Consider the following 24,589-nt stretch of genomic DNA (forward strand, 5'->3'; position numbering starts at 1 on the left):
GCAAGGCCCGAACAGGAGTCACATTGTCATACATTGTTATTAAGTCTCCACACCCTACAAGGCAACTTTCTGCTTCTGGAGTCTAATGAATCCTCAAACCGTGTTTTCCAGCCTACAATGAACTTGTGACCCCATGATGTATGCCCACCCCCTTGCCATGCTCAATCCCTGAGCCTGTGATATCTGATTGCCCTTCGCCTTATGGAAATGTGTCTTCCCAGACACCGTAATGCCTCCCCTTCCACTTAAGGTATTCTTGCGCTTACCCATATTGCCTCCTCTGTAACAGCCAGTTTATCCCAACAGCTACTTTCAACACTTGCAACACAGGCGGCCTTGAGCCCTGAGAGCCCACTCCTCTGCCCTGGCACTAACAGCTGATTATCTGGACAGTTGTTTTCTACCAACCCTGACCCTTCCCCATAAAAGGGACCTCAAAAGCTGCTTTCCAAAATCCCCCTTCTGGGAGAGGAAGCCGACTGGCCAGTTCTAAATAGAGCTTGCTTAATCAGACAGTTGTGGAATTGTTTCCCCCCCCCCCCCCCCCCTTAGGTCTAACAAGTGTTACATTACTTGAAAGTTGACTCCAAATTTACCAGTATCAGGGCAGAAGAGATGGTTCAGCAGTTGAGAACACTTGATGCTCTTGTAGAGGACCTGCGTAGGCTTCCCAGCTCCCAACTGCTGCATTCCGCATTTCCTAAAGATCAGATGTCCTCCTCTGGTCTTCTCAGGCACCTACACACAAACATACACACATACACCTCCACAGGCAAAGACACACAGACACAGTCACACCTACACAGGCAAAACACACAATCACAGACACACACACAGACACACACACACCTACACAGGCAAAGACACACAGACACATACACACCTACACAGACCAAGATACACAAACACGGACACACTCATGTAGACTCATACACCTACACAGGCAAAGACACATGCACACACACACACACAAAACTCTCTTCAAATGTTTCCTGTAGTGTTCATAGTCAATCTGAATGTTGTAAATCACAATGAAAGATTCTTTTTATTTGTTCATGGTGAATAAGATGTGAAAACAAATTGCATTATGTAAACAATTTCTACTCAAGTTCTTGTGTCTGTGTGGCTAGTGGCTAGGTGATGAATTACCCTTTCCTATCTGGAGACTTCCAATTCATCCCACCTATAAAGGTGTAAGAGGAAGAAATATACATCAGAATGTCAGTTTTTATATTTGAATTGTGCATATTTGCCAAGCACCCCCTTTCTTTTTTTCTTTCTTTCTTTCTTTCTTTCTTTCTTTCTTTCTTTCTTTTTCTCTTTTTTTCTTCTAAGACATGACATGGTTTCTCTGTATAACTCAGAGATCCACCTCTCCTGCTCCCAGAGTATTGGGATGAAAGGTATGTGCACCACCACCTAAACATTGCCCACCTTTTAAAGAATATCAACTTGGAGCTAGAAGTTCAGCAAATTTTTGTTCAGTTTTCCCACACTGTCCGAGAGCCGGGATAGCTTGTTTTCTAATGTTTGGAGTAATTTCATTTTCCATGCTCCATAACTCTCACATGTGTTCGCCGAAGGCTTTTCACTTCATTTATGATCTGGCATGGTTTCCTCTCTGAGATGAGTCTGTTCATGCTGCCCCAGGAAGTGACAGAACAGAGCTGTGAGCCTGGCTGGCTGGTGCCTGGTACCAAAGGGAATGAAAATCACAAAGACAGGCAGATTTTGTTCTTGGAAACCATCTTAAATGAAAACAACTGACATTCATGGGTCTTGGCTAAAACAACATGTATTTTTATCATACTAAAAGACATTTATTTGAGCTGTATTTGAAATCAGTTTGTATGTTTTCTTTCTCTGCAATAAATGTTTTCTTTCTCTGCAATAAATGTTTTCTTTCTCTGCAATAAATGTTTTCTTTCTCTGCAATAAATGTTTTCCTTGGTATTATTGAATGCTTTTATTTAAGAAGTTATTATAGAACTAAAGCCATGAAAACAAATACATCATTCTTTTCATCTAGATTTTTGATAGTAACAGAAAGATGTTTTAAAAAATAAAGAATAGGGGTGGAGCAATGGCTCAGCAGTTAAGAGCACTGGCTGTTCCTCTGGAGGACCTGGGCTCAGTTCTCAGCCCACACATGACAGCTCACAACTGTCTGTAACTCCAATTCTGGGAATCTTCTGGCCTCTGCAGGGACCACACATACATGTGGTGCACAGACATACACTCAGGTAAAATACCTATACACATAAGAGAGTAAAACTTTTGAAACTAGCCGGGCGGTGGTGGCGCACGCCTTTAATCTAAGCACTCAGGAGGCAGAGGCAGGCAGATCTCTGTGAGTTCAAGGCCAGCCTGGTCTATAAGAAGTAGTTCCAGGACTGGCTCCAAAGCTACAGGGAAACTCTGTCTTGGAAACAATTTAAAAAATAATTAAAATAAATATTAAAAATAATTTATTTCACATCACGAATTTTTGTCATGACTGGATAATTTTATAAAGCACTTAGACTATTTTGGGCCCTTGGTAAATACTTTATGTTCTTATTGCCATACTAGTAAAACGACAAGCTTCTTGGAGTCTTAGGAATAGCAGTCTGGTTCAGTATTTTGAAAATGTCTATTGGCCACAGTGTGGGGAATGAGCCATAAGAGACAGAAGTCCAGGCAGCAAGAGCAGTTAGGAGGGTCTGACAGCATCCTGGGTGAGAGAGAGGGGTGTGGACAGGAATGACAACCGGGACAGGGGCAGAGGTGAGGCCTTTTAGAAGTAGAGCCATTAAATACTCTGACCAAAAGCAACTCAGGGAAGGAAGGGACATTTCTAGGTCACAGTCCATCATTCAAGGCAGGAATCCAAGCAGAAATTTGAGACTGTGGAGGAATGTCGCTTACTGATAGCCAGGGACCACCTGCCTAGGGATGGTGCTGCCCACAGTGGCTGACTATTGTCTGAGGTTTTTGTCCTGCCTGGCTCCCACAGTCATTAAGTCCCAAAGAAATCACACAGAGGTCTACATTAACTATAAACTGATTGGCCCATTAGCTCAGGCTTCTTATTAACTCTTTTTTTTTAAAAAAAAAATTATTTATTTATTTATTTATTTATCTATCATGTATACAATATTCTGTCTGCATGTACGCCTGCAGGCCAGGAGAGGGCACCAGACCCGGAATTGAACTCAGGACCTTTGGAAGAGCAGGCAATGCTTTTAACCGCTGAGCCATCTCTCCAGCCCCTTATTAACTTTTATAACTCACATTAGCCCATTATCCTTATCTGTGCTAGCCACATGGCTCAGTACCTTTTTCAGTGGTGTAGTTACATCTTGTTTCTTCTGTGTCTGGACAGGACTACAGTGGGACCTTCCCTCTTCCCAGAATTCTCCTATTCTCATTGACTCACCTTTACTTCCTGTCTGGTTGTCCCACCTATACTTCCTACCTGGCTACTGGCCAAACATAATTGACAGAATATGGACAATTGTCCCACATCAGCTGGCCCCTCCTACATCAATTAACAGTCAAGACAATGCCACACAGACACAGACACAGGCCAGTCCCATCTAGACAATTCCTTAGTGGCTGCCTTCCTCTGAGAAGATGCTAGGCTGTGTCGAGGTGACAGTTAAGCTACAACAGATAGTGAGGTTGGAAGAGGAGGAAGGCAGAGGGGTACGTAGCCTAGGGCCCTGTTCTGGGCATACTGTTTGGGTTTCATTTCCACATCCCCACAGAGATGTTACCACACATCAGGCTCCTTCTTTGTTGTTGTTGTTGTTAAATTGGTTTGAGAATTATATTTATTCTATGTGTATGATCATTTTGTTTTGCATATATACATGTGCATACATACACACTGTGCACAGATGTGTGTGTGTGTGTGTGTGTGTGTGTGTGTGTGTGTGTGCACGCGTGCAGTACCCATGGAGGCCAGAAGAGGGCATCTGATCCCCTGGAACTGCCCTGGCTTGGATACTTATAGAGTTCAGGAAGGGACCACGCGGTTCAGGATGTAAACTTAAGATCAATATATAAAGAGGTAATGTTCCAACCAAAAAAGTGGAAATAACTACTGGTGCAAACCTATAGCTCTTATTTTTCATTTCTAAAACTAACTTTGTTATTTTTGCATAAGCTAAAGCTATATAAAGTACGTAGTATATAATCATATCTTTAGTGCACATTTACACCATTTTCACTTCCGTGTTCTGCATCTTACATTTCTGTTATTCTTTAAATGTCATGTGTCAGATTTTCTTTATTTCTTCCCAATCTGTTTTATTTCCTCCTATATATTTTTTGTCATCTAAACTGAGTTAATGTCATGTCTTCCTAGCCAATTCCATACCGGTGCTCTCAGGAGCCTCTCAATATACAGACCCAAGGAAATAAAACCGAAGCCTGCAAGAACTAATCGAAACACTGGCTCAATCACTTACTCCTGTGTGAGTTTCCTTCCGCTATAAAACAAAGAGAAGCTAATAAAACTCTCTGAAATGAAGCTGGGAAAATTAAACAAAGCGCTTTGTGGGAGAAGCACGACTCGAGTAGTAAGTTCTCCGTAAGTGATCAGTAAATTCTGAGAAAACCCTTAGGACACAGCAATGTGCTTCTTCCATATCCACGGCGGGGAACATTTGTGCGTGATCTTCAGCCTCATACTGAGCTCTTTGAGGACGTTCAATGAATGAAAGACTTCCTTTTTGCCCTCTCGAACTTCCGCATTCACTTCCACCTCGACCCTCGGCCCTTGGAAGGTCTGAGCTCTTATCTTTAAAGCTAGCACTTTCTGTTTTCAACTCCGATTCCTCGTTTGCCTCAGAGATAGATGTGCTGAGGCAAGGAGAAGGTTCAAGAAGCCAAACCTTGTTCTCTCATCAGGCTTCCTTAGTTTCGCGATTTCCCTCTGACAGACTTTCCTGAGCATGTGTTCCCAGACCCAACCCCTCCACCTCCTACTCCCAACCCCCAGTTCCCCGCCCCTTCACCCTCCCAATCCCGCCCCCTCAGCTCCAACCCCCCCCTCCCCACCAGCCACCCGCACACCCCATCCCCCCCCTCGGCATTATCTCCAGTAGACTCTCCCTTCCTCCTCCTGACACACACACACTTCCCCACCCTGGACAGTGGGTTAAAGCTCTGGCCGGCACACTAGGTAGGCCGCGCTCTGCTGCTGAGCAGATCACCACATTCTCTTCCGTGTGCTCTGTCTGGAATTGTTTTTGTTTGTTTGTCTGTTTGTTTTATCTTGATATGGATACATCACCCCCAGGAACTGTGGACAAGGGGTATTTCAAACCTGAGCCTGCCTCGCCGCCCTTGTTTCTCCTTTTAAACGTCAAAATTCATTAAGGTGCGATTTTTAGCGTTCCTTAAACAAACAAACAAAAACAGCACGATTTTCCTGTGGAGTGTCAGGGGCACAGCCGGAACACAAGAGAAAACTGTCAACAGACGTTTACTTGATGGATACTGACCCTGCAGTCTCTCATGCTATTGGGAGACTAAGACAGGGATGCGGGTCACAGGGAAAAAAAGACTCTCTTGTATCCAGGCACCAGTGAACCAAAGTGAGGGAAAACGAAAGCATGCTCAAGTAAGCGAGAAAGGAAGCCTCGTGAGCTGGCTGAGGGTGACAGGTACCCAGTCTCTCGGATTCGTTGGGTGTCCATGTGAGTGCCAGCCTACCCTGAGCCAGTGCCCACCCATGCATCGGATTTTTGCTTGTCCTATAGTCTGGTATGTTTAAGTCTACACCTTGGGGTGTGAGTTCTACTGTTTTAACAAGATAAATCTTGTGCCTAGGTGATTTTGTCCACTATTGTCTTAAACCAGCTGCCAATTAAATATCTTTAAAACTCTATTTAAACGTATTGTACATAACAACTCATTTTCCTCACTTCCCTCCCGCTCCCAGGGTCTCCTATCTCCTGCAGGCTTGCTGACCGTAGCATTTGAAGATGGATTTGACCTCACTGATGTTTTCTTTGCCTTTCGCCATTTGCTGTTCCCCTTAGTTTGGACGCTGAATTGTCTCATTATGACCCGTGTTCCTCCATTTTCTCGGAGTAAACACCAGGCTGTGCATCCCATAGTCCATCAACCTCCTTGCCACTCTCCCTGCATCCCCAGCCTCACCAGACCCAGATGGACCCCAGCTGCTCTCAAGCCTCTGCAGTTCCTGCTCCTGACTTGGGGACATCAATGTAGACAGAGCGAATGCCAATCAACCTGGCTTTGTTTCTCATGAGGCGCTGACCTGTTTACTACATCCCGTTTCCTATAAAACACACGAATGATGATAAAAGAAATCCAACAACTTGGAAAACAATCAAATCGTCCTTATGGTCATCACCCCTACTATTTCTATACCAATGTCTTAACCCGCCTCTGCAGCTTTCCTGATGATGAAAGCAGAAATTTTAAATTACCTTTTATTTCTTCAGGGAGAGAAAGAGAACATGAATATGGAGAACCACAGTGTATATACGTGTGTGTGTGTGTGTGTGTGTGTGTGAGTGTGTGTGTGTGTGTGTGTAGGTTAGAGCAGGTCTGCTTTCTCCTTCCACCAAGCTGGTCTTAGTCTTCAGTGCCTTCTGACTAAGCCATCTTGCCAACTCTGGGATAGCCTTTTAACTCGCATCTTGCCCTATCCTTGTTTCTTCCTCTTTTTAAGATGTCTTTCATTTTTAAATATATATGGGTACCTGCCCAAGTGTACGGGTGCCTGTGGAGGCCAGAGACGTCAAATCGCCCCTGGCGCTGGATGTACAGGTGAGCGTGAGCTCTTGACATGGGTGCTAACATTCAAACTCGGGTCATTTGCAAGAACAGCCTGTGTTCCTAACCGCTGAGCCATCTCTCTCCAACCTGCACCATCATTTCTTGAGTAAGACTGAAACTTCTTCCCACTGTTGCTTTGTTATGCTGGAGTTGGCATTTTCTCATCACCCCCAGTTAAATCAGTTTCAGCTGAACACACTCTAAATCAAAATTACAGAAGGTGTAACTGCTGCGCACACAGGAAGCGGAAATGGATTCTGCTGTTTAAAGGGGGTTGCAGAACACCAACAACGGTGGAGCTGGGGAGCTGGGAGCAGAGAAGTTCTCTGGGTAGGGCTGCTTCCCCCTCCATGCGTTAAACCCTGGGTTCTATTCCCAGCACCACATAAGCCAGATGCGGTGTGACAGACTTGTAATTCCAGCTGTCTGCAATGGAAGCCATAGGGCCAGAAGTTCAAGATCACCCTGGGCCCGTGTGAAATACATGAGACTGTCTCCCAGGAGGAGGAAGAGGAGGGGATGATTTCACTGGACCCCTACTGGGCACCAAATACTTCATAATACTGTGTTTTAACTGAATTAACACAAACTTCCCAACCTGAGATTGGCCGTTTGCTGGCTGCTTCAGTATTTATTTCTAGAAGCTACTAGGCACGTCCCGACGCTTCTCCAATAATCCTACTTACACTGTGTTCTGGTATGACCCACTGAGCAGGAGGATCTCCAGAGGAGGCCTATGCCACAGCAGGGGCCACCTGGTGCTACCCTGCAGTCCCTCTTGCACGCTCCCACAGCCTTTCCTTTTCCTGATGCTGTGGACCCTCAAGGTGACAAATCAGGGTAGGAGCAGGGGTCATCACCTTCTGTGTGTGTGGTGGGGCTGGTGAGATGCAAAGACAGCTATTATTTATTACCCACCAAGCACTCTGTCAGGTCATTTCTTCAGGTTGTTGTTATTGTTATTGCTGTCGTTTAAATTCCAGGCTCTGTTCCCCCAGACTGTGGCATTCTACAAGGCTGAACCAGAGACAGATTTACAAAATTTGGCAATTGAGTGCTGTAGTTCAGTGTTTGGCTGTTTCTCTGGGAAACAATGAATCGCCTCCCAGGTGGCATCTCAGCCTCTCATAAGTGGCTTTTCTCTGAGTAAATCCTGGTAACCACTTGGCACACCTACCCACATCCAAACTCCAGCACCAGTTGTGGCTTAGTATTTAAGCTGTTGAATGTGCTAGAATAAACAGTAGATTCACCTTGGAAAGCGGAGAGCTGAGCACTGGCAAATTTAGGCAACCTGCTGCCATTCATTTGCTTAGCAAGCAGCCAAGTTAGGTTCAAGTCCCACCTCTCGTGCCTTGTATTTATTAAGAATGTCAAGCTGCCTTCTGGAACTTCAAAAAGCCTCTCATTGTCTCAAGACACACAGCACCATCTGGATGCCTTTCCTGCATTTGCAGATATGTTCTAAGAATGCATCACTGACCTAGACTGGCAGAGCCTCTGTCTGCACTTCAGAGAACACACCATGCTTTTTGCTGCTTTTCAAAGTTATGGCTTTAGTAACTGAGAAAGTAACCCTTCAGGCACTCCAGGGGACAAGCGCTAAAGTAAAACCTGGCTTTTCCACCAGAAGGCAGAGACCCTTCATCAGGATTGAAGGAATGAAGGATCACCCCAGGTAACTATGTCAGTGAAGCCCATATCCCTGTTTCCTTCCCTTATGTTTGAGGTTAGACAACAGAGCTAGTTGCAAGACCCAGGGATCTTTGTTTCAGCTAAACGACACCATGGCTTTCTCCAATGTATGCTTGCCATGGTACATAAACACAGCCCACTGTGTAGAGAGGAGGCAAGAGGAGGGAGCACTGACAATGTTATTCCCAGATCCGTGAAGTCCCCCCAAAACAAACAAGGAGACGGAGTCCCGTATGTAAAAGCAAAGAGCCTTTATTCTACACAAGTCTGCAAACTCAAACTCTCTGTGTGTCCAATGTATTGGAAAGATTGGAGAGCCCTGACTTCAGTTAGAGTTTGGCTTTTATAGTAGTAAATGTGGGGGTGAGGGATTTCTAAGGTTCAGGACCCCTGATTGGTTGACATTTGTCTAGGAGTGTCCTGGTGAGTGTGTGCTGGCAGGTGATCCTATCTACAGCGGTTGGAACATTAGGAATTTCCTTTGGACGGTCTGTTCTGCAGAGACCTGGACATCTTCTCATAGTCCTACAAATTAGGCACATGATGCAAGGGACAGATCTGAAGGATTAAGCGGATATTTTAAGTTACTATGTGACTGGTTTAAACACAATCACCACAGTGGCAGATTTGTTCATTCAGGCTATGCACCAACACAGACCAACTGCAGAGCCTTCAACACCTATATCTGTTCCCAGAAATCAAACATGCTTCCTTAAGGAAACACAAGCAATTCCTTGTTTATTTTACACACCTTGTTCTTTTAACATCAACAGACTCCAGACCAGTGGGTCTCCCCTAACCGGTTCTGTCTGAGCAGATCCCACCGGCTCAACGTTTTGCTGTTTCTACTCTTTCTTCACCTCCTTCTGCCTCATGGTCCCTGAGAATTCTTACATTTTCCTTTTTTGTTATATAAAAATGATATACCTGTATATGTTCGCATGTCCAGTCAGGTGTGGTGGCACATACTTGTAATACCAGAACTTGAGAGGAAGAAACAGAGCCATCAGGAGATCAAAGTCATCCTCAGCTACATAGGGAATTGAAGTAAGCTCAGGCTTACATTAGACCCTGTCTTACTATCACTCAAGGAAAGAAGGAAGGAAAGAGGGAGGGAGGGAGGGAGGGAGGGAGGGAGGGAGGGAGGGAGGGAGGGAAGTAGGGAGGGAGGAAGGGAGGAAGGAAGGAAGGAAGGAAGGAAGGAAGGAAGGAAGGAAGGAAGGAAGGAAGGAAGGAAAACTGAATGTCTAAACCCAAACTGGTATTTGATTTTCCTGTGTAAATAGTACATAAAAATAAGTATTCCCTCCTCAGAGAAACACGAATTTGTTAGTGCAGGAATTGGAGCTGAGCATGGGAGCTTGTGTTTGTAATCTGAGTACTGGGGAGGCTGGGGCAGAAGGCTCTCAAGTTCAAAGCCTGCCTGGGCTACAGAGTGAGTTCACGTCCAGTTTAGGAGAGTTAGCAAAGACCTGTCTTACACTTTGTTGTTTGAAGTGGATAAAAGGGCTCGGGGTAGAGCTCAAAGGGACAGCACTTGCCTAGCATCCGTGAGGCCCTGTGTTCAATCTCCAGTAAATAAGTGGGTGAATTAATGAACGAGTGAATTGTAATTGTTGGGTCCAGGCAGTGTCACACAATGATGGGGGACAGACCACCACAGTCTATTAAATCAGAAGCAAACTTTATTCCAAAAAAAGAAAAAAAAAAGTCTCCATGGAGCACACTGTTGACTGTAGCTTCTGTCCCGCCTGGTCCCACAGCCATTCAGTTCCAAAGAAACACAGAAGTCTGCATTAATTACAAACTCGTTGGTCTATTAGCACAGGCTTCTTATTAACTCTTATAACTTATCATTTCTGATTATAACCCATAATTGTTTTCTGTTAGCCATATGGCCTGATACTTTTTAATCAGTGAGGCATTCTCATCTTGCTTCCTTTGTGTCAGGGTGATGACTGCAGACTGACTCTTTCCTCTTCCCAGAATTCTCATTGCCCCGCCTCTACTTCCTGCCTGGTCACCCCACCTATACTTCCTGCCTGGCTACTGGCCCATCAGCATTTTATTAAAGCAATACAACTGATAAGTCTTTACAGGGCACAAGATTATTGTCCCACAGCAGCACACAAAGCTTCTCAGCTAAAGCTGTGACCACAGCCAGAGATGGGACTTCTATAGCTGTGGCCATGGACTGTTTCTGAACTCCCCTTATTATAGCAAGAAGCAAGCATTAAGCATGAACAAAAGAATTTTTACAATCTTGAGGTAAAACTCAGATATAAATTGCTTTATTAAAACAATTTCCATTAACAGGGTTTTTCTGTTAAACTAGTGCTTGTATTTAGCCCATTCATTCTGGCGCTTTCTGATTTTTTTTTTTTTTTTTGACCAAAGCTCTGCACTCCCCTGATTGCATAGCAGGGAAGGGTACGGGACAATGCACAACCAAATTGTCACGTACATCCCATCATTTAAAAGTTAACTCAGCTCTCTTCAGTTGCTGGTCATGAGTGGCTGGGAGGTTATCTAAAAGCTGACCCTCAGTTTGCAGAGGGACCCTCAGTTTGCAGACAGAGCTTGCTATCGGTTGTAAAGCAAAGCAATCCACTGTTAATAGTTAATCCTTAAGCTGCTGAAAAAAACTGCTGACGGTCTGTTCTCATTCTCCTAGGCTTACAACTTTATATTTCTTTATGTTTACATTACTATTTCTGGAAGCTACATTTTTATATCCTTATTCTTGGGCTGTTCAGTAATAATATTCTGTTTATGTCCTAACAAATAAAACTTGCCTGAAGATCAGAGTGCAGAGCTAAGCTACTAGAGGCCAGGGAATGGTGGTACACTCCTTTAATCCCTGGATTTAGGAGACAGAGGCAGAGGGAACTAACTCTCTTAGTTCAAGGCCACTCTGAGCTACACAAGATTGACTGTCTAAAAGAGAAACAGAGATCTCACAAAGGTGATTCCAGCACTTAGGATCCCATGCCTTTATTTATTTAATGATTTTTATTTATTATGTATACAAGAGGGCACCAGATCTCACTGAAGATGATTGTGAGCCACCATGTGGTTGCTGGGAACTGGACTCAGGACCTCTGGAAGAACAGTCAGTGCTCTTAACCTCTGAGCCATTTCTCTAGCCCTAGGATTCTACACCTTTAATCCCGGCACTAGGGAGGTGGAGACAGGAGTGATATGGCTGGGCAGAGAATGGAATATCAGGTGGGAGGAAACAGGAACTCAGTGTAGTCTGAGGTTTGGTGGAGACAGATAGAGTCTGGGGATGCAGTCTGAGGACAGGATCACCCCCTCGATCTGAGCATCGGTAGAGGTAAAAGAACTCTCTTGTGCCTGGCTCCCCTGCTTCTCTGATCTTCAGCATTAACCTCTATATCTGACCATGGATTTTTATTATTAAGACCAACTAGAATTCATGCTACAGTAGATGAACGAAAAAATAAGCAAACTAGCAAATTTGAGTGCAGAGAGAGTCTTAGTAAGCACACAACGTCTACAGAAGAAACAAAAATCCAGGCGTCCCCTGGCTCCACGGAGTCGTTGCCCATTGTGGCTAACCTGAGTGTCTCGGGCAGTCAGCTAGAAGGGCTCACCAAAGCATTCTTCTGTCCAGATTCAGGCAGAGTCTCTTGCATGGTGCTCGCCACCAGGTCTTCAAGTTTCAGTTTCATTCTTCTTTGCTAAGGTCCTTCTGAAGGGTAGCCATGCTGAGATGAGGGGACAGGAAGGGAGGATTCTGGACTGAACAATTGTGTCCTTTAGGGCAAATGTGGGAGAAGCCAATGCTCCCATTACATGCCGAAAGCATGTAAGAGGTCTCCCACATGTTGCCCAAAACAAGCAGTAGCAAATGCAGGTGGTTTGCTCCACACGCTGATTTTAGGGAAGTAAACACAAAGGACGCGGAGCACACCGCTGCCAATCACCCCAACCCCCTTGCTCCACTGTTTAGTTCTGACCTTGAAACTCTTTCAGCACAACCTGCCTCCCTTTATGACAGCCTATGGGTTAGGAGTTTTACAGCATAAAGACGGATAACTTCATCTTAAAGGATTCAGAGGAGACTGTTATCTTGGTCCCTCACATTTGAAGTTCTTGTCCCAGTAACACAGCATTGCCGGAGGGTTTCAGAACTGCCTTTACTTGTTATCGTTCTTTTGCCTTTCTCTTTGCTTCTTGCTGTTCTTTACATTTGATTGCCTCCTCAGCTCCTGACATGACTTTCCTTCACACGTGTAATTTCCAGGAGGAATTTTAAAAGAACATTGGTTTATGCCTCCACTTCTCCACCTGCCTCAGAAAATGAGAAAGGCAATGGACTAATGAAAACAAACCCAATAACTCATGAACCATGCCCCACAGCAAAGGCACCTACGTGTTTCTGATGAGTGCATGCTTTTCTACAGCCTGTGTTCATTCTCCAGACATCCACCAAAATGCCCGTTCTGTTGCCATGACAATACCTGACAGGCACAACTGAAAGAAGGGAGGCCTGTATTTGGCTTGCTGTTTGAGGGTATAATCCATCACCGTGGGAAAGCTGTGCCACAAAGAGGAGCTCCAGGTGAGCTAACAGGAGCTGGTCACACTGTGTCAGCACTTCAGAATCAGACAGAGAGAGATTCCACCTATTATCTCCTTCGTATTCCATTCATGCCCTGGGCCTTGGAATGGTACCACTCCCTCTCGCTCTGAAGGCAAGTCTTGTCCTTTCAGGACACACCCTTACAGACGTGCCCAGAAGTTTCTAAACGTTCCATCCGGATGTTTCCAAATGATTCTAAATCTCCACCAAACTAATAATGAAGATTAACCAGCACGAGTCCAGGCCTTGTCAGCTTGTCACTTTCAAGTCATGATATTCTACGGCCCTCCCTAAAGTCTTGTGATCTTATAATATGACAGGAGAGAATGTATCTCCTCAATGCCTTAATTGTCCCAAAACTGTTCAAAAGATCCGAAGACTCTTGTGAGACTCATGGCAACCTCTTAACTACAAACCCACGTAAGATCAAGTAATAAGCTATATCTTCCATTATATAACAAGACAAACTAAACATTCCCATTAGAAAAAGAAAGACTAGGGATCATAACAAGGAATATCACGCTGAAGCATAATAAAACCCAACCAGACAACACCAAATCCCACATTTCCAGGTCCATCGTGGAGAGCTTGTGATGGAATCATCCGGGCTCCAAAAGCCTTGGGTAGCCACGCCCCTCCAGATCATGTGACCTCTCCAACACACCAGCAGCTTTCCTCAGCTGGCGCCCCACAGTGCTGGCATCTCCAACACCCTGGGAGTCTCCACTGCAACTGAGTTTCACCTTTCCAGTCTCATGCCGTGGTCTCTTGGAGACTCTTGCTAAGAATCTGATGGTACCCCATATTGCTTGGCCTCAGAGGATTTCTGGAACCTTGGTGCAAGCCTCTGTGACCTCCTTAACCTTACATACTCCAAACCTGTGAAGCCATTTGGAAGCATGCAGTCTCAGTTGATGAGACTTCTTTCAAATTAATTTGAATACAAGGTGGAGTTAACTATAGGTGGGGCTTGGACTCGGCCACCTTACCTACTGTGCCAGTGCAAAGCAGGAAGCTTCCCTTTATTGATTCTAATCCTTTTAACAATTACAGCTGCTTGATTTGAACCCTGCTTGTCAGCAATTTTCAGGCCATTCCTATTCCTTCCTTCATCAACGGTACATTTTCCAGATTTTTCTGCTCTCTCTTATTGCATTTCTGACTAAGAGCATTAGGATGTGGGATTCCCCCTGTATGCTATGAGTACCACTGGTTAATATAAAGAAGCTGCTTTGGGCCTATTGCATCACAGTATAGAGCAAGACAGGAATTCCAAGGAGATAGGGGAGGAAAAAATAGGTGGGGTCAAAGAGACACCATGTAGTCGCAGCAGGAGACAGACACCAGACAGATGGAACCTTACCAGTAAGCCACAATCACATGGCAATACACAGATTAATAGAAATGGGTTAAGATTTAAGATTTAAGAGCCATCCAGAAATACACTTACGCTATTGGCCAAATAGACTGTAATTGATATAGTTTCTATGTGGTTATTTCAGGTCTGGGAGGTCGGGAATGAATAAGCAGCCTCCGCCAACAGCACTAAGCAATAACCACGACACAACCTGATGTTATCCTGTCTTGAAGTCTTCTCCCACAAACAACCTTGTCCCCTGCTCTTCAGTTTAGCCTTACCCAAGGTTTACTACAGGACACTGGCAGAAGACAGCCCGATTCTTCCCCATAACATAGCATAAACGGCCTCTGCTCTAATTCTCAGTGGAGGCTTCTTTCCCTTTGAAGCTTCATGAGCCAGGCTCCCGCTGTCTGAAGTCATCTCAGCCTTCTAGTCTTCTGGACTCCTAGGGCTTCTGTTGTCAGCATCTGTGAACTCTCCCATAGGCCCTCCACAGGATCAGTTCTAAGAACCACATGGTCAGGTTTACCACAGCCATGACCCTCCTTTAGTACTTACTCCTATATTACTTACTGTCTCATTGCTGTGGCAAAATATTGAACAAAAGCAACTTCAGAGGGGAAGGTTTTATTGGCTTGTACTTGGAAGGCACAGCCTATCAGAGTGGGATAGGCATGGTGATGGAAACAGCTTTAGCTACGGCCAAGAGGAGGAGGAAGCTGGTTACATTGTGTCCAGAGTCTGGGAAGAACAGCAGATTTAGTGTTGGGATCCCACTCACTTCCTCCCCTCCACTCAGTGTGGGAGCCCAGCAACCCTCTTTCAAAGTGAGTCTACCTCCCTCAGCTAATCCTTTCTGGAAACACCCTTCTAGTGTTGGTCTCTGAGGTGAATCTAAGTCCTGCCAAGTTAACAGTCGAGACTGACCTTCATACTCTCTAAGCACCATGACCATTGTCTATCCCTCAGCACAGCCCACCCTGCCCTGTTAGATGACCACAGCAGCCTCCTCTTCAATAGAAACTGAGCCCTGTGAAGCCTGAGCACCCACCTGCTTTCTCTGGGAGACTTGGGGTTAAACTCATATGTTCCACATTGACCATGCCCAAAGCTCCAGCCCTTGTATTGCATCTCCTCCATCATCCTTTCCTGACCCTACTACCCTCTCTCCCCTGATATCCTGTGCTTCCCATGCATTTCCTCCAGCATCCTTTCCTGACCCTACTACCCTCTCTCCCCTGATATCCTGTGCTTCCCGTGCATTTCCTCCAGCATCCTTTCCTGACCCTACTACCCTCTCTCCCCTGATATCCTGTGCTTCCCGTGCATCTCCTCCAGCATTCTTTCCTGACCATACTACTCTTCCTCCCCTGATATCCTGGGCTTCCCATCCTTTATCCAGTCACCTGTGTCCTCAGGACTACTTGTGCCATAACCAACAAATGCCTTGTTATGCTTTATTTCTTCATAGACAATTTCCTACCCCCCCCCTTGCCTATTTCAGCAAAATAAAGAGATGAAGCCTTAGGGATGTGGTGCACAGGGGTACAAAGGTCATAGTATTCTGTATCTTAGGTATTTGAAATGTGACATGTGAGTCTTCATTTTACATCTTAACCTGTACATGTTCACTGCCACTCTTCCAACTTGCATACTTACCCTTTGTATGCTGATGTGCTTTGTCATTGGGAAGCGTTATTTAGAAGGCAGCCTCTGGTCTCTGATTTCTACACGATGTAGTCCCCACTCTCTGGCCCTTTCCATGAACTGCTGTGATTTCTGTCGTTTTTTTCTGATGGAGGAGAGTTATCTGTCTATGTTACTTTCATTGGTTAATTAATAAAGAAAACTGCCTTGGCCCTTTAAGAGACAGAAAATTAGGTAGGCGGAGTAGACAGAACAGAATTGTGGGAAAAGGGGTAGTAGGCAGTGGGGAGACGCTTCAGGCAGTCGCCATGATTCTTCTCTCCGAGATGGACGCAGGTTAAGATCTCTCCCGGTAAGCCACATCTCGTGGTGCTACACGGATTACTAAATATGGGTTAAAGGAAGATGTGAGAATTAACCAATAAGAGGCTACAGATAATGGGCCAGGCAGTGTTTAAAAGAATACAGTTTCCGTGTAATTATTTCGGGTGTAAAGCTAGCCAGCGGCCAGGTGGCGGGACGCAGCCCCGCCTCCTCACCTTCTACATTTTTCTTATCCCCCTCCCCCACCCCCGTCTGCTATTGCATGGAGTGGTCTTCCCCTCAAGCAACGACCTGCCCGTTTACTTCAGCGATATTCTTGCCGATGAGGGTCCTGCCCAGCAAACCAGACTCCCAGTTTCTTTAGCCCCTTTATTCAAATGTATTGCCCTCTACCTCCTTAGTCAGCCACCCTATGCTATTCAAATCAGTGATGCAGAGATCTCAGCACCTGCTTCAGCCTGCCCTCCAGGTCACTACTCCAAGAGCTCCAGGTTACCCTGCATTTCCACACCACTGGCTCGCCAAGCCTTCACAACCTCTTTCCCATTCATTTCCCCATCCCTGTCTGCATCCACTTGTTTGGATTCGGTTGTTTGTTGTTGCTATTGCTGTTTGGTTTTTGGACAGGGTCCTGCAGTGTAGTTCAGGCTGGCCTTGCTCACAAACCTCCTCCACCCACCCATTGCTGGCATTGCTCTATACCGCTATGTCTAGCTCTTCCTTCAGTTTGGTGTTACAGTCTGCCTCTTTAGATACTCCTTTTTTATTCTAATTTTTCAAACCCGCTATTTTTTATTGCTCCTACCTAGAAATTTCCCATTCCTAAGGAGGTCCAGTCACTCATTTTCCTGTGTCTATTCCTAAGCAGCTGAACTTTGCTGGAGAAAATAATCATAAAACCCGAGTGACGAATGTCAGAACCTCACCATCCACAGCTAAGCAGCCTCTGGTGCACCCCATAGCTCCTTTATTTACTCATTACAGGAGCTTCCCAAGGTCCCCCTTTCTTTCTAAGCCTGTGGCTACTCCAGCTCTCTAACTCAGCAGACACCCTGCCTCTTCTTCGGGAGGAGAATTTAAACCAAGACGCCACATGCACCATGGGGCTCGAAGTCATGTCTAGCAGCATGCATGTGTTTCAAGCAACACATCAAACTGCTGCAAGATGTCTTGAGAATCCCTTGCTTTGTAGTTTCCTGAACCATCTTTTTTTAAAAGATTTATTTATTTAGGTATATGTACAGTGTTCTGTCTGCATGCGTCCCTGCAAGCCAGAAGAGGGCACCAGATCTCATTAGAGATGGTTGTGATCCAACATGGGGTTGCTGGGAACTGAACTCAGCAGTCGGTGCTCTTAACCTCTGAGCCATCTCTCCAGCCCCCTGAACCATCTCTTTTACCTCTCTTCATCTCTGCCTTTCCCCCTCACTTTATATCAGCTCTTTCCTATCAACATTTCAACAATCCAACTTCTGCCCTAATAAAACAACCCTTGCACTGAGGTCCGCTTTCCAGTTAGCCCTCTGCTTCCCCTCCATGTCCGGCAAGAGAGACAGTCCTTTTCAACAGCTGAGTAGGCTTCTGGGACCAGCCTAATTTTCAGGTTCTTGGCTGCCATGAACAGAGAAGGCTCATGAGTGCAAGGATTTGGAGAGATTCCTCAGCAGTTAAAGGTGCTTACTGCTCTTGCAGAAAACCTAGGCTTGATTCCAAGCACAGAACCACTGTAGCTGTGGTTCCAGGGGATCCGACACTCTCTTCTGGTCTCCGTGGGTACCTGGATGCACACACTGCAAATAAACTCATAAAGGTACAAAGGTACACAGATAGATAGATAGATAGATAGATAGATAGATAGATAGATAGATCTTTTTAAAAATGAGTCCCATGTATAGTGCCATATTTTTAGTAATCCTCTCCACTAGTGTCTGATTTAAGGAACAGTTCACAATGTGCTTCTTTTACCTGCACTAACTGTACCTGAACCAAACACCAGAACCAGTCAGGCTCAGGCAAGGGAACCAATGTTAAACCAAACAATCCCAATCCTGTGCCAGGAGGCAGAAGTCCTACCACTAATCACCCATAGAGTCTGTTCCAAGCTATGTCCTGAAGAAGGTCAATCATATCCTCATAGGTCCTACAAAGGTGAATGCCACCGGCTAGGAAATTAGGAAACAGACATCCCAGAAAGGCCATTCAACCCCTTGTAAGGAGTTGCAGTATAGATTTTACAGATTTCATTAGGGCAGGAAGCTTATTTCTATTTAGATAGATTGGACTTATCAGCGGTTCTAATACTTTGCTTGGAAATACTGAAAATGCAATTTTAATTGCATCTATGAAAGGAGAAGCACACTGCTAATTAACATACTTATTTTCCCAGTTTAAGTCAATGTTGGAAGCAATGATAGTCTGACTCAGCAGACAGTGCCTTTGTTTTTAATCCCTAACATCTGTTTAAAGGCAGGTTCTCTTCCCCCATCTGCACAGAGGGGCATAAAATCCACCTGCCCCGAGACAGAAGTCGCGACCTCTTTGAAACCTGCTGCCCTTCAGTGCTCAGTGCTCAGCAGACACCTCTAACATCAGCTTTGCTGAGCCCCTCAGGTGCCACCCTTGAGTCCTCCCTCTCCTTGATATCTCGAATTCAATAATATATCAAGTCCCATCCATCTTGTTTTGGGATGTGTTGAACCATCTCCACTGCATCCGTCTTCCCCTGGGTCTCCTTCAACTCTCGTGGACCACAGACACAGACTCTTTGTGAATTCTCTGATTCTATGCTTGTCTCTCTCTAGGATATTTCCTCCTTGACACAAGAGTGGTCTTCTCAAAAGTTGCATGATGGACTGTGTACTTGGTTCAGTAAGCAAGGAGCTTACACACAAGTGTAAGAACTTGAGTTTGGATTCTCAGCACACACAGGCAATCAGATACGGGAGTGTACGTATGGAATCCCAGCATGGCCACAGGGGAACTCCCAGGCCAGCTGGTCTACTGTGCACAGCTGTAAGCAAAGAGATCCTGTCCTGAGGTGGAACACTGGTACCAACATTGAAGGCTGCCCTCTGACCTCTCTGTGTGCACCATGTATGTTCACAGACACACATACACATAGGTTTTTTTTTCTTAAGTTATTTGATTCATGTCAATGATTAAGTTAAATCCTCAGCTTCACAAATCTAAAACGATAAAAACTTCACCATGGAAAGTCCCCTCTATGACTTTTAGAATACAGTCTAAACTCCTAATGTATTATCCAGGCCATGGTCTGCCTCTACCTGTTCTGATATCTGTTACCACCTGACTCATAGCTCACTACTTCCCAGCCATGCCGTATCTCTCAGTTCCTCAAACACACCTCGCCTCTTCCCACCTCTGTCTTCGCATCCATCCCCCTGACTAGCGTACATCCTCTTCCCGTTCAGCTAAAGACCATTTCCTTCAGATTTCAGCTTAGGGACATTTATGGTCTCAGGGAAGCTTCCTTCACTTTCTAGAATACATTAGGCCAATTTTCCATGTGTTCCCAGACCACTCTACACTTTTCTTCATTGTTGACATTAGCTGTCCATCGGCCTGATGTTTATCTGCCCCATCCGAACGAATGCATGATCCACAAGGACATTCATGTGTCTGCATCATTCATGACTGTGTCCCCAGAACCTTGCTACTGTCAACACATGGTGAAGTAGCGATACATGGTCTCCCTGGATGATAGGTGCACAGCTCTTCCTGGTAGAGGTTTCCATTTTGATGCGCAGCTAAAGGCATCACGTGTGTGCTTTCCAGAAGCCCTTCGACCTTTATTTTCCATTTCATAAAGCCTGTTATGTAAAATATACTGCTCCCTTCCTCTCTTCCCTCTTCCCAGTGATGTGGCACAAACTGGTGTATTTTTATTGGACGAGGCCCTGGTAATCCTGCCGTTTATAGCTCTGACCTTTCTGTGTGCAAACACACGGAGTGAACTTTGCTTTACCTCCGACCATAATGTACCTGCTAATTACCGGCAGGCAGGCTGAGTCTCACGGCCCGTGTGACCAGTGTGGCGAGACCAGAAAGGTGCGTGGGGAAGAGAAGACTCTGCTAGCGGCTGTCTAGAGGGACTCACTGCGTCTGTGTCTCCACAAGCCGTCAACCCCAGGGGCATGGTGCTGAGGTGAGCCGGGCCATGAAGACATCACTGCTGGCCTTGGCTGTGTGGTTACTGCTCTTCCAGCCCGGGAGGACATTCTGGACCTCTCAGTTGAGGAGGAACTGCTACAATGGCAGCTACCATATCAGTGTCCTGATGATGAACAATTCGGCCTACAATGAGCCCTTGGAAAACTTGGAGAAGGCTGTGAATGACGGGCTGGTCATAGTGCGCAAGCGCCTGAGTGAAGCCGGTAAGCATGTGGGAAAGGAATTCGCCCTTCTCCGTACCACCCTTTGCTAGGCTTCTGGAGAGACCTTGCAGATTGTCTGATTGCCCAAACTCCTCTACGTTTATCTCAAAACCCCATCCTTTCCTTCCTGTGGAGAAGGGTGAGCTTACCGTCCACCCCACCCTGCTGGAAGAAAAGGAGAATCCCTTACAGGAGTGACAGACCCCACTTAAAACCGGATCTGTTGCCCAGCCTGAGACACCGCGCTTCCTTCTGTAGCTGTTCAGATGCAAGATGTGGCCTGGACCCGGGGTCTCAGAGGGTTTCTAGTCAAGAAGGAAGAAGCTCATATAGGTTTTGAAACTTTCTCTGGACCTTTTGTCCATAGAAAGATTTTTCTCTGGCTGTGTGTTCTTCCTGTCTCCCATGGCTCTCACTATCAGATACGGCCGGGGCCGGGTTAAACGTTTGCAGTCGCGTTAATCGTTGCCTTTCTCAACCTTATCGTTTACTAATAAAAACCAGTTTTATAACTTGACATAAAACATGTAAAGAAAAAGCAAGAACCTACAATAATTTGGCACCGCCTGCACACTCTTTCTTGGTACTTGAGGACTGTTGATCAGTACGGCACAGGGATGTCTCGCAGCCTCTGTGTCATGCCGTATTGTCCCATGTGTGACTTTCGTAGAGCTACATTGCCATCGCCATGTGAATGTTCACAAGGTGTCCCTTAGACTAGATACAACCGAAACTATCTGAAACAGTCTCTTGTAGAAAAACATCTAATTGTCTTTAGTTTGTTGTGGTTCCTTTTTATAATACTACAAACCTTTTCCTTACACACGGTTTTCTCCATCCCCTGAGACTGCATTACCACAAGTAGAATTACTGAGTCAGTACTTACTGAACCAAGTACTTACTTGCTACATCCTAATGATTACTTTGGGTCTTAAAGATGGCATATATTAATTTTCTGTTTAAAATCTCACGGGGTTGAGAGCAACAGTCGTGTATACATAAGAACTGCACTGGCTTCTGCGCATGTATGTTACCTCCCCAGCTGTGCCAACTCTAGATTCAGATTCACATGAAAAGGTCTGATCCAGACTGTACTAGAACTAGGAGGCTGCGTAATTACAGGTACATGTCTGCTGAGGTCATGTAGTAACGCACACACGCGTACTGAGGCAGTATGGACCAGTGGGAAGGACGCTGGGTTTGAAATCTAAGAACTTGGGTTAAGATTCTCTGTGTCACCCTGGCTGTCAAACCAGTTCCATCTCCATCTCTCTGAGACTCCATTTGTTTCCTGAGTGTCCGTCATGTGCCAGGGAAGTTCTGGAGAGTTTCTGTACACTGTCTCTTCAGTTCCGGCAACTCTGGTGGGCATGGGGCTATGATGGATACTGGTCTCAGTCACTTTACACAAGGTCCATTTAAATGAGATATTGACCCATGTCTGCCTGAGTCCTGTGAGTGTATCATTTAAATGAGATGCAGACTCATGTCTGTCCGAGCCCTGCGAGTGTATCGTTTAAATGAGATGTAGACCCATGTCTGCCTGAGTCCTGCGAGTGTATCGTTTAAATGAGATGCAGACCCATGTCTGTCTGAGACCCACGAGTGTACCATACTGCCCTTGTAATACCCCACCATTAACTACACTTTTCATTAAGACAAAGCCGTGGGATATTATTTGCAGAAAAAATTTCCATTTGGATAGAACTTGGCTTGTATTCCTGTCTACTTACCGTTGACCATGCTGAAACAAGTTACCTAACTTCCCTGAAGCTCAGCGTCCTCACCTATAAAACCAGGATAAGTGGGGCCGTCATGGTGTGCGGGTAAAGTGGGGGTTCGATGGGAAAACTATGGGAGCACTTTCGGCACTGAAACACAGGAGCACTCCGTAAATGGCAGTTGTTCAGCACCTCTGCGACCCATGCTGATGTCATTAAGAGAACGCGTTGCCTGGTGCATCAAATAAATAGTGAAGAGTAGTGGGTCACTTCTTGGAATCTGAGGTCATGAAGCCCGAGTCTGAAATTCTGCTCCACCCCTTACCAACTGAGTGACATTTTCAGTCACTCATCTCACATAACAGTTATAAGGCTGAGGGGGAAGAAAGGGTTCATAAGTAGATGGTTGTATGGATATGGAAGAAGAAACAGAGATGCCTAGAAGCTGGCACTCGATAACCCATTCTGTAATATTTTCAAACACACTAAACACAAGAAGAGCAGGTTAGAGACGAGAAATAACATTGTATTCTAAATGCATCCAGCATGTCATTTAGAAACTAATTAAAAACCTATGTGAAGGCTATATTGGGAAATATTGATAATTTAAATTGTTGGTGATACTTCAACATAAGCAATCAGTTTTTTGTTTGTTTGTTTTAGAACTTAGTTAAGTTATGTGGATACTGAAGAAATATTAGAAAGGACTGGGGAAAATGGTAGAACTAGTATGGAGAAAGATTCCTTCAGCCCCAAGGCCTCAGATCCTTGGGGATGTGTGTTCCATGGCTAAACACACAGTCCTTACCCTGTGTGTGGTCTCATGTGATGAGGTCCATCCCCCCAGACCTCACTCAGCATGTAGATGCCACTTCAATCCTATCCTCAAAGCCCTGGAGAGGAAAGTGGGGGTTCTGAGACCACAGTAAGCTCTTCAGCTTTCCACCATCTTCTGAGGCTTGAGCTCTCTGGGGTCGGGCTGTGCTGGGGTAAGGATGGAGAGCATTACTTGGGGAATGTCTTACTTAAGGCTTCAACTGCTGGGATAAGACACCATAGGCAAGAGCAAGTTGGGCAGGAAAGGGTTTATTTCATCTTATACCTTATAGTCCAGCATCCAGGGAAATCAGGCTAGGGACCCAGAGATAGGAGCTGATACAGAGGTCATGGAGGGAGCTGCTTACTGGCTTGCTCCCCATGGCTTGCTCAGCCTGCTTTCTTATAGAACAGCCACATCTCTGCAGCAACTGTAGAGCAGGGCTACTCCTGTTCTTGGAAGAAGGAGGTCTCAATTTTAGGAACACATACTTTTGAATGCTCTGGAAAATTCCTTCTGTTTTGGGTAGACTTTGCTCTTTTAAAGATAATATTATTGGAATGTGTCATGTCGGACAAACCTGGTTTTGACCCATCTTTACATGCAAGGAAACCAAAGTCAGGGAGATTCAAATGGTTTTTGCAAGAACACAGAATGTACTCATAACATCACTAGGGTTTCCTGACTTCCAGAAGGCCAGTCCACATTTGTCCTGAGTTCTTGTCACTGAAAGCAACATTTCACAGAAAGAGCTGTTCAAATGGTTCTGCCAGCTCTTGATTATCCTTAAGATGTGGTACCCGGCAACACCCGGGAATTTTACCATCACGCCTTTGTCTGCACCTAAATATAGGAACTCTTTGTTATCTAAACACCCCAAGCAGGGATGAATACAGGTCACTTTGACTTCAGGAAATGCTCAATATAAAGAGTGGTGTTCTAAACCGGGTATGGGATACACACATAGAAACCCTGTCTCAAAAACAGCAACAACAACAAACCAACCAACAAACAAAAGAACGGTGTTCTAGGCTGTGAGATGGCTCAGCCTGTAAGAGCCCTTGCTGTTCTTGCAGGGGATTTGGGTTCAGCTCCCAGAATCCATAGCAGCTCACAACTGTCTGAAACATCCTATGCCCTCTCCTGGCCTCTGGGGGTTTCAGTGTCAAAGCCCATACTTCATTACACATGAGCCAATGAGATGATGCTCCCAATGCAGCGTTG

At 45.3% G+C, this 24,589-nt stretch overlaps 1 protein-coding gene across 1 annotated transcript in view; it reads left to right on the forward strand.

Annotated features, from left to right (window-relative positions):
- Positions 1–20,413: 20,413 nt before the first annotated feature.
- Gucy2c (guanylate cyclase 2C) overlaps positions 20,414–24,589 on the forward strand; it is a 75,012-nt gene continuing 70,836 nt past the window's right edge. Inside the window, exon 1 of the mRNA XM_038319063.1 lies at positions 20,414–20,827. Within this exon, the coding sequence (XP_038174991.1) occupies positions 20,611–20,827 (217 nt within the window). The 5' untranslated portion in view covers positions 20,414–20,610. The remainder of the gene's footprint in view (positions 20,828–24,589) is intronic.

The sequence above is a fragment of the Arvicola amphibius genome, chromosome 2, assembly GCF_903992535.2.
Source record: "Arvicola amphibius chromosome 2, mArvAmp1.2, whole genome shotgun sequence".
Lineage (NCBI taxonomy): Eukaryota > Metazoa > Chordata > Mammalia > Rodentia > Cricetidae > Arvicola > Arvicola amphibius.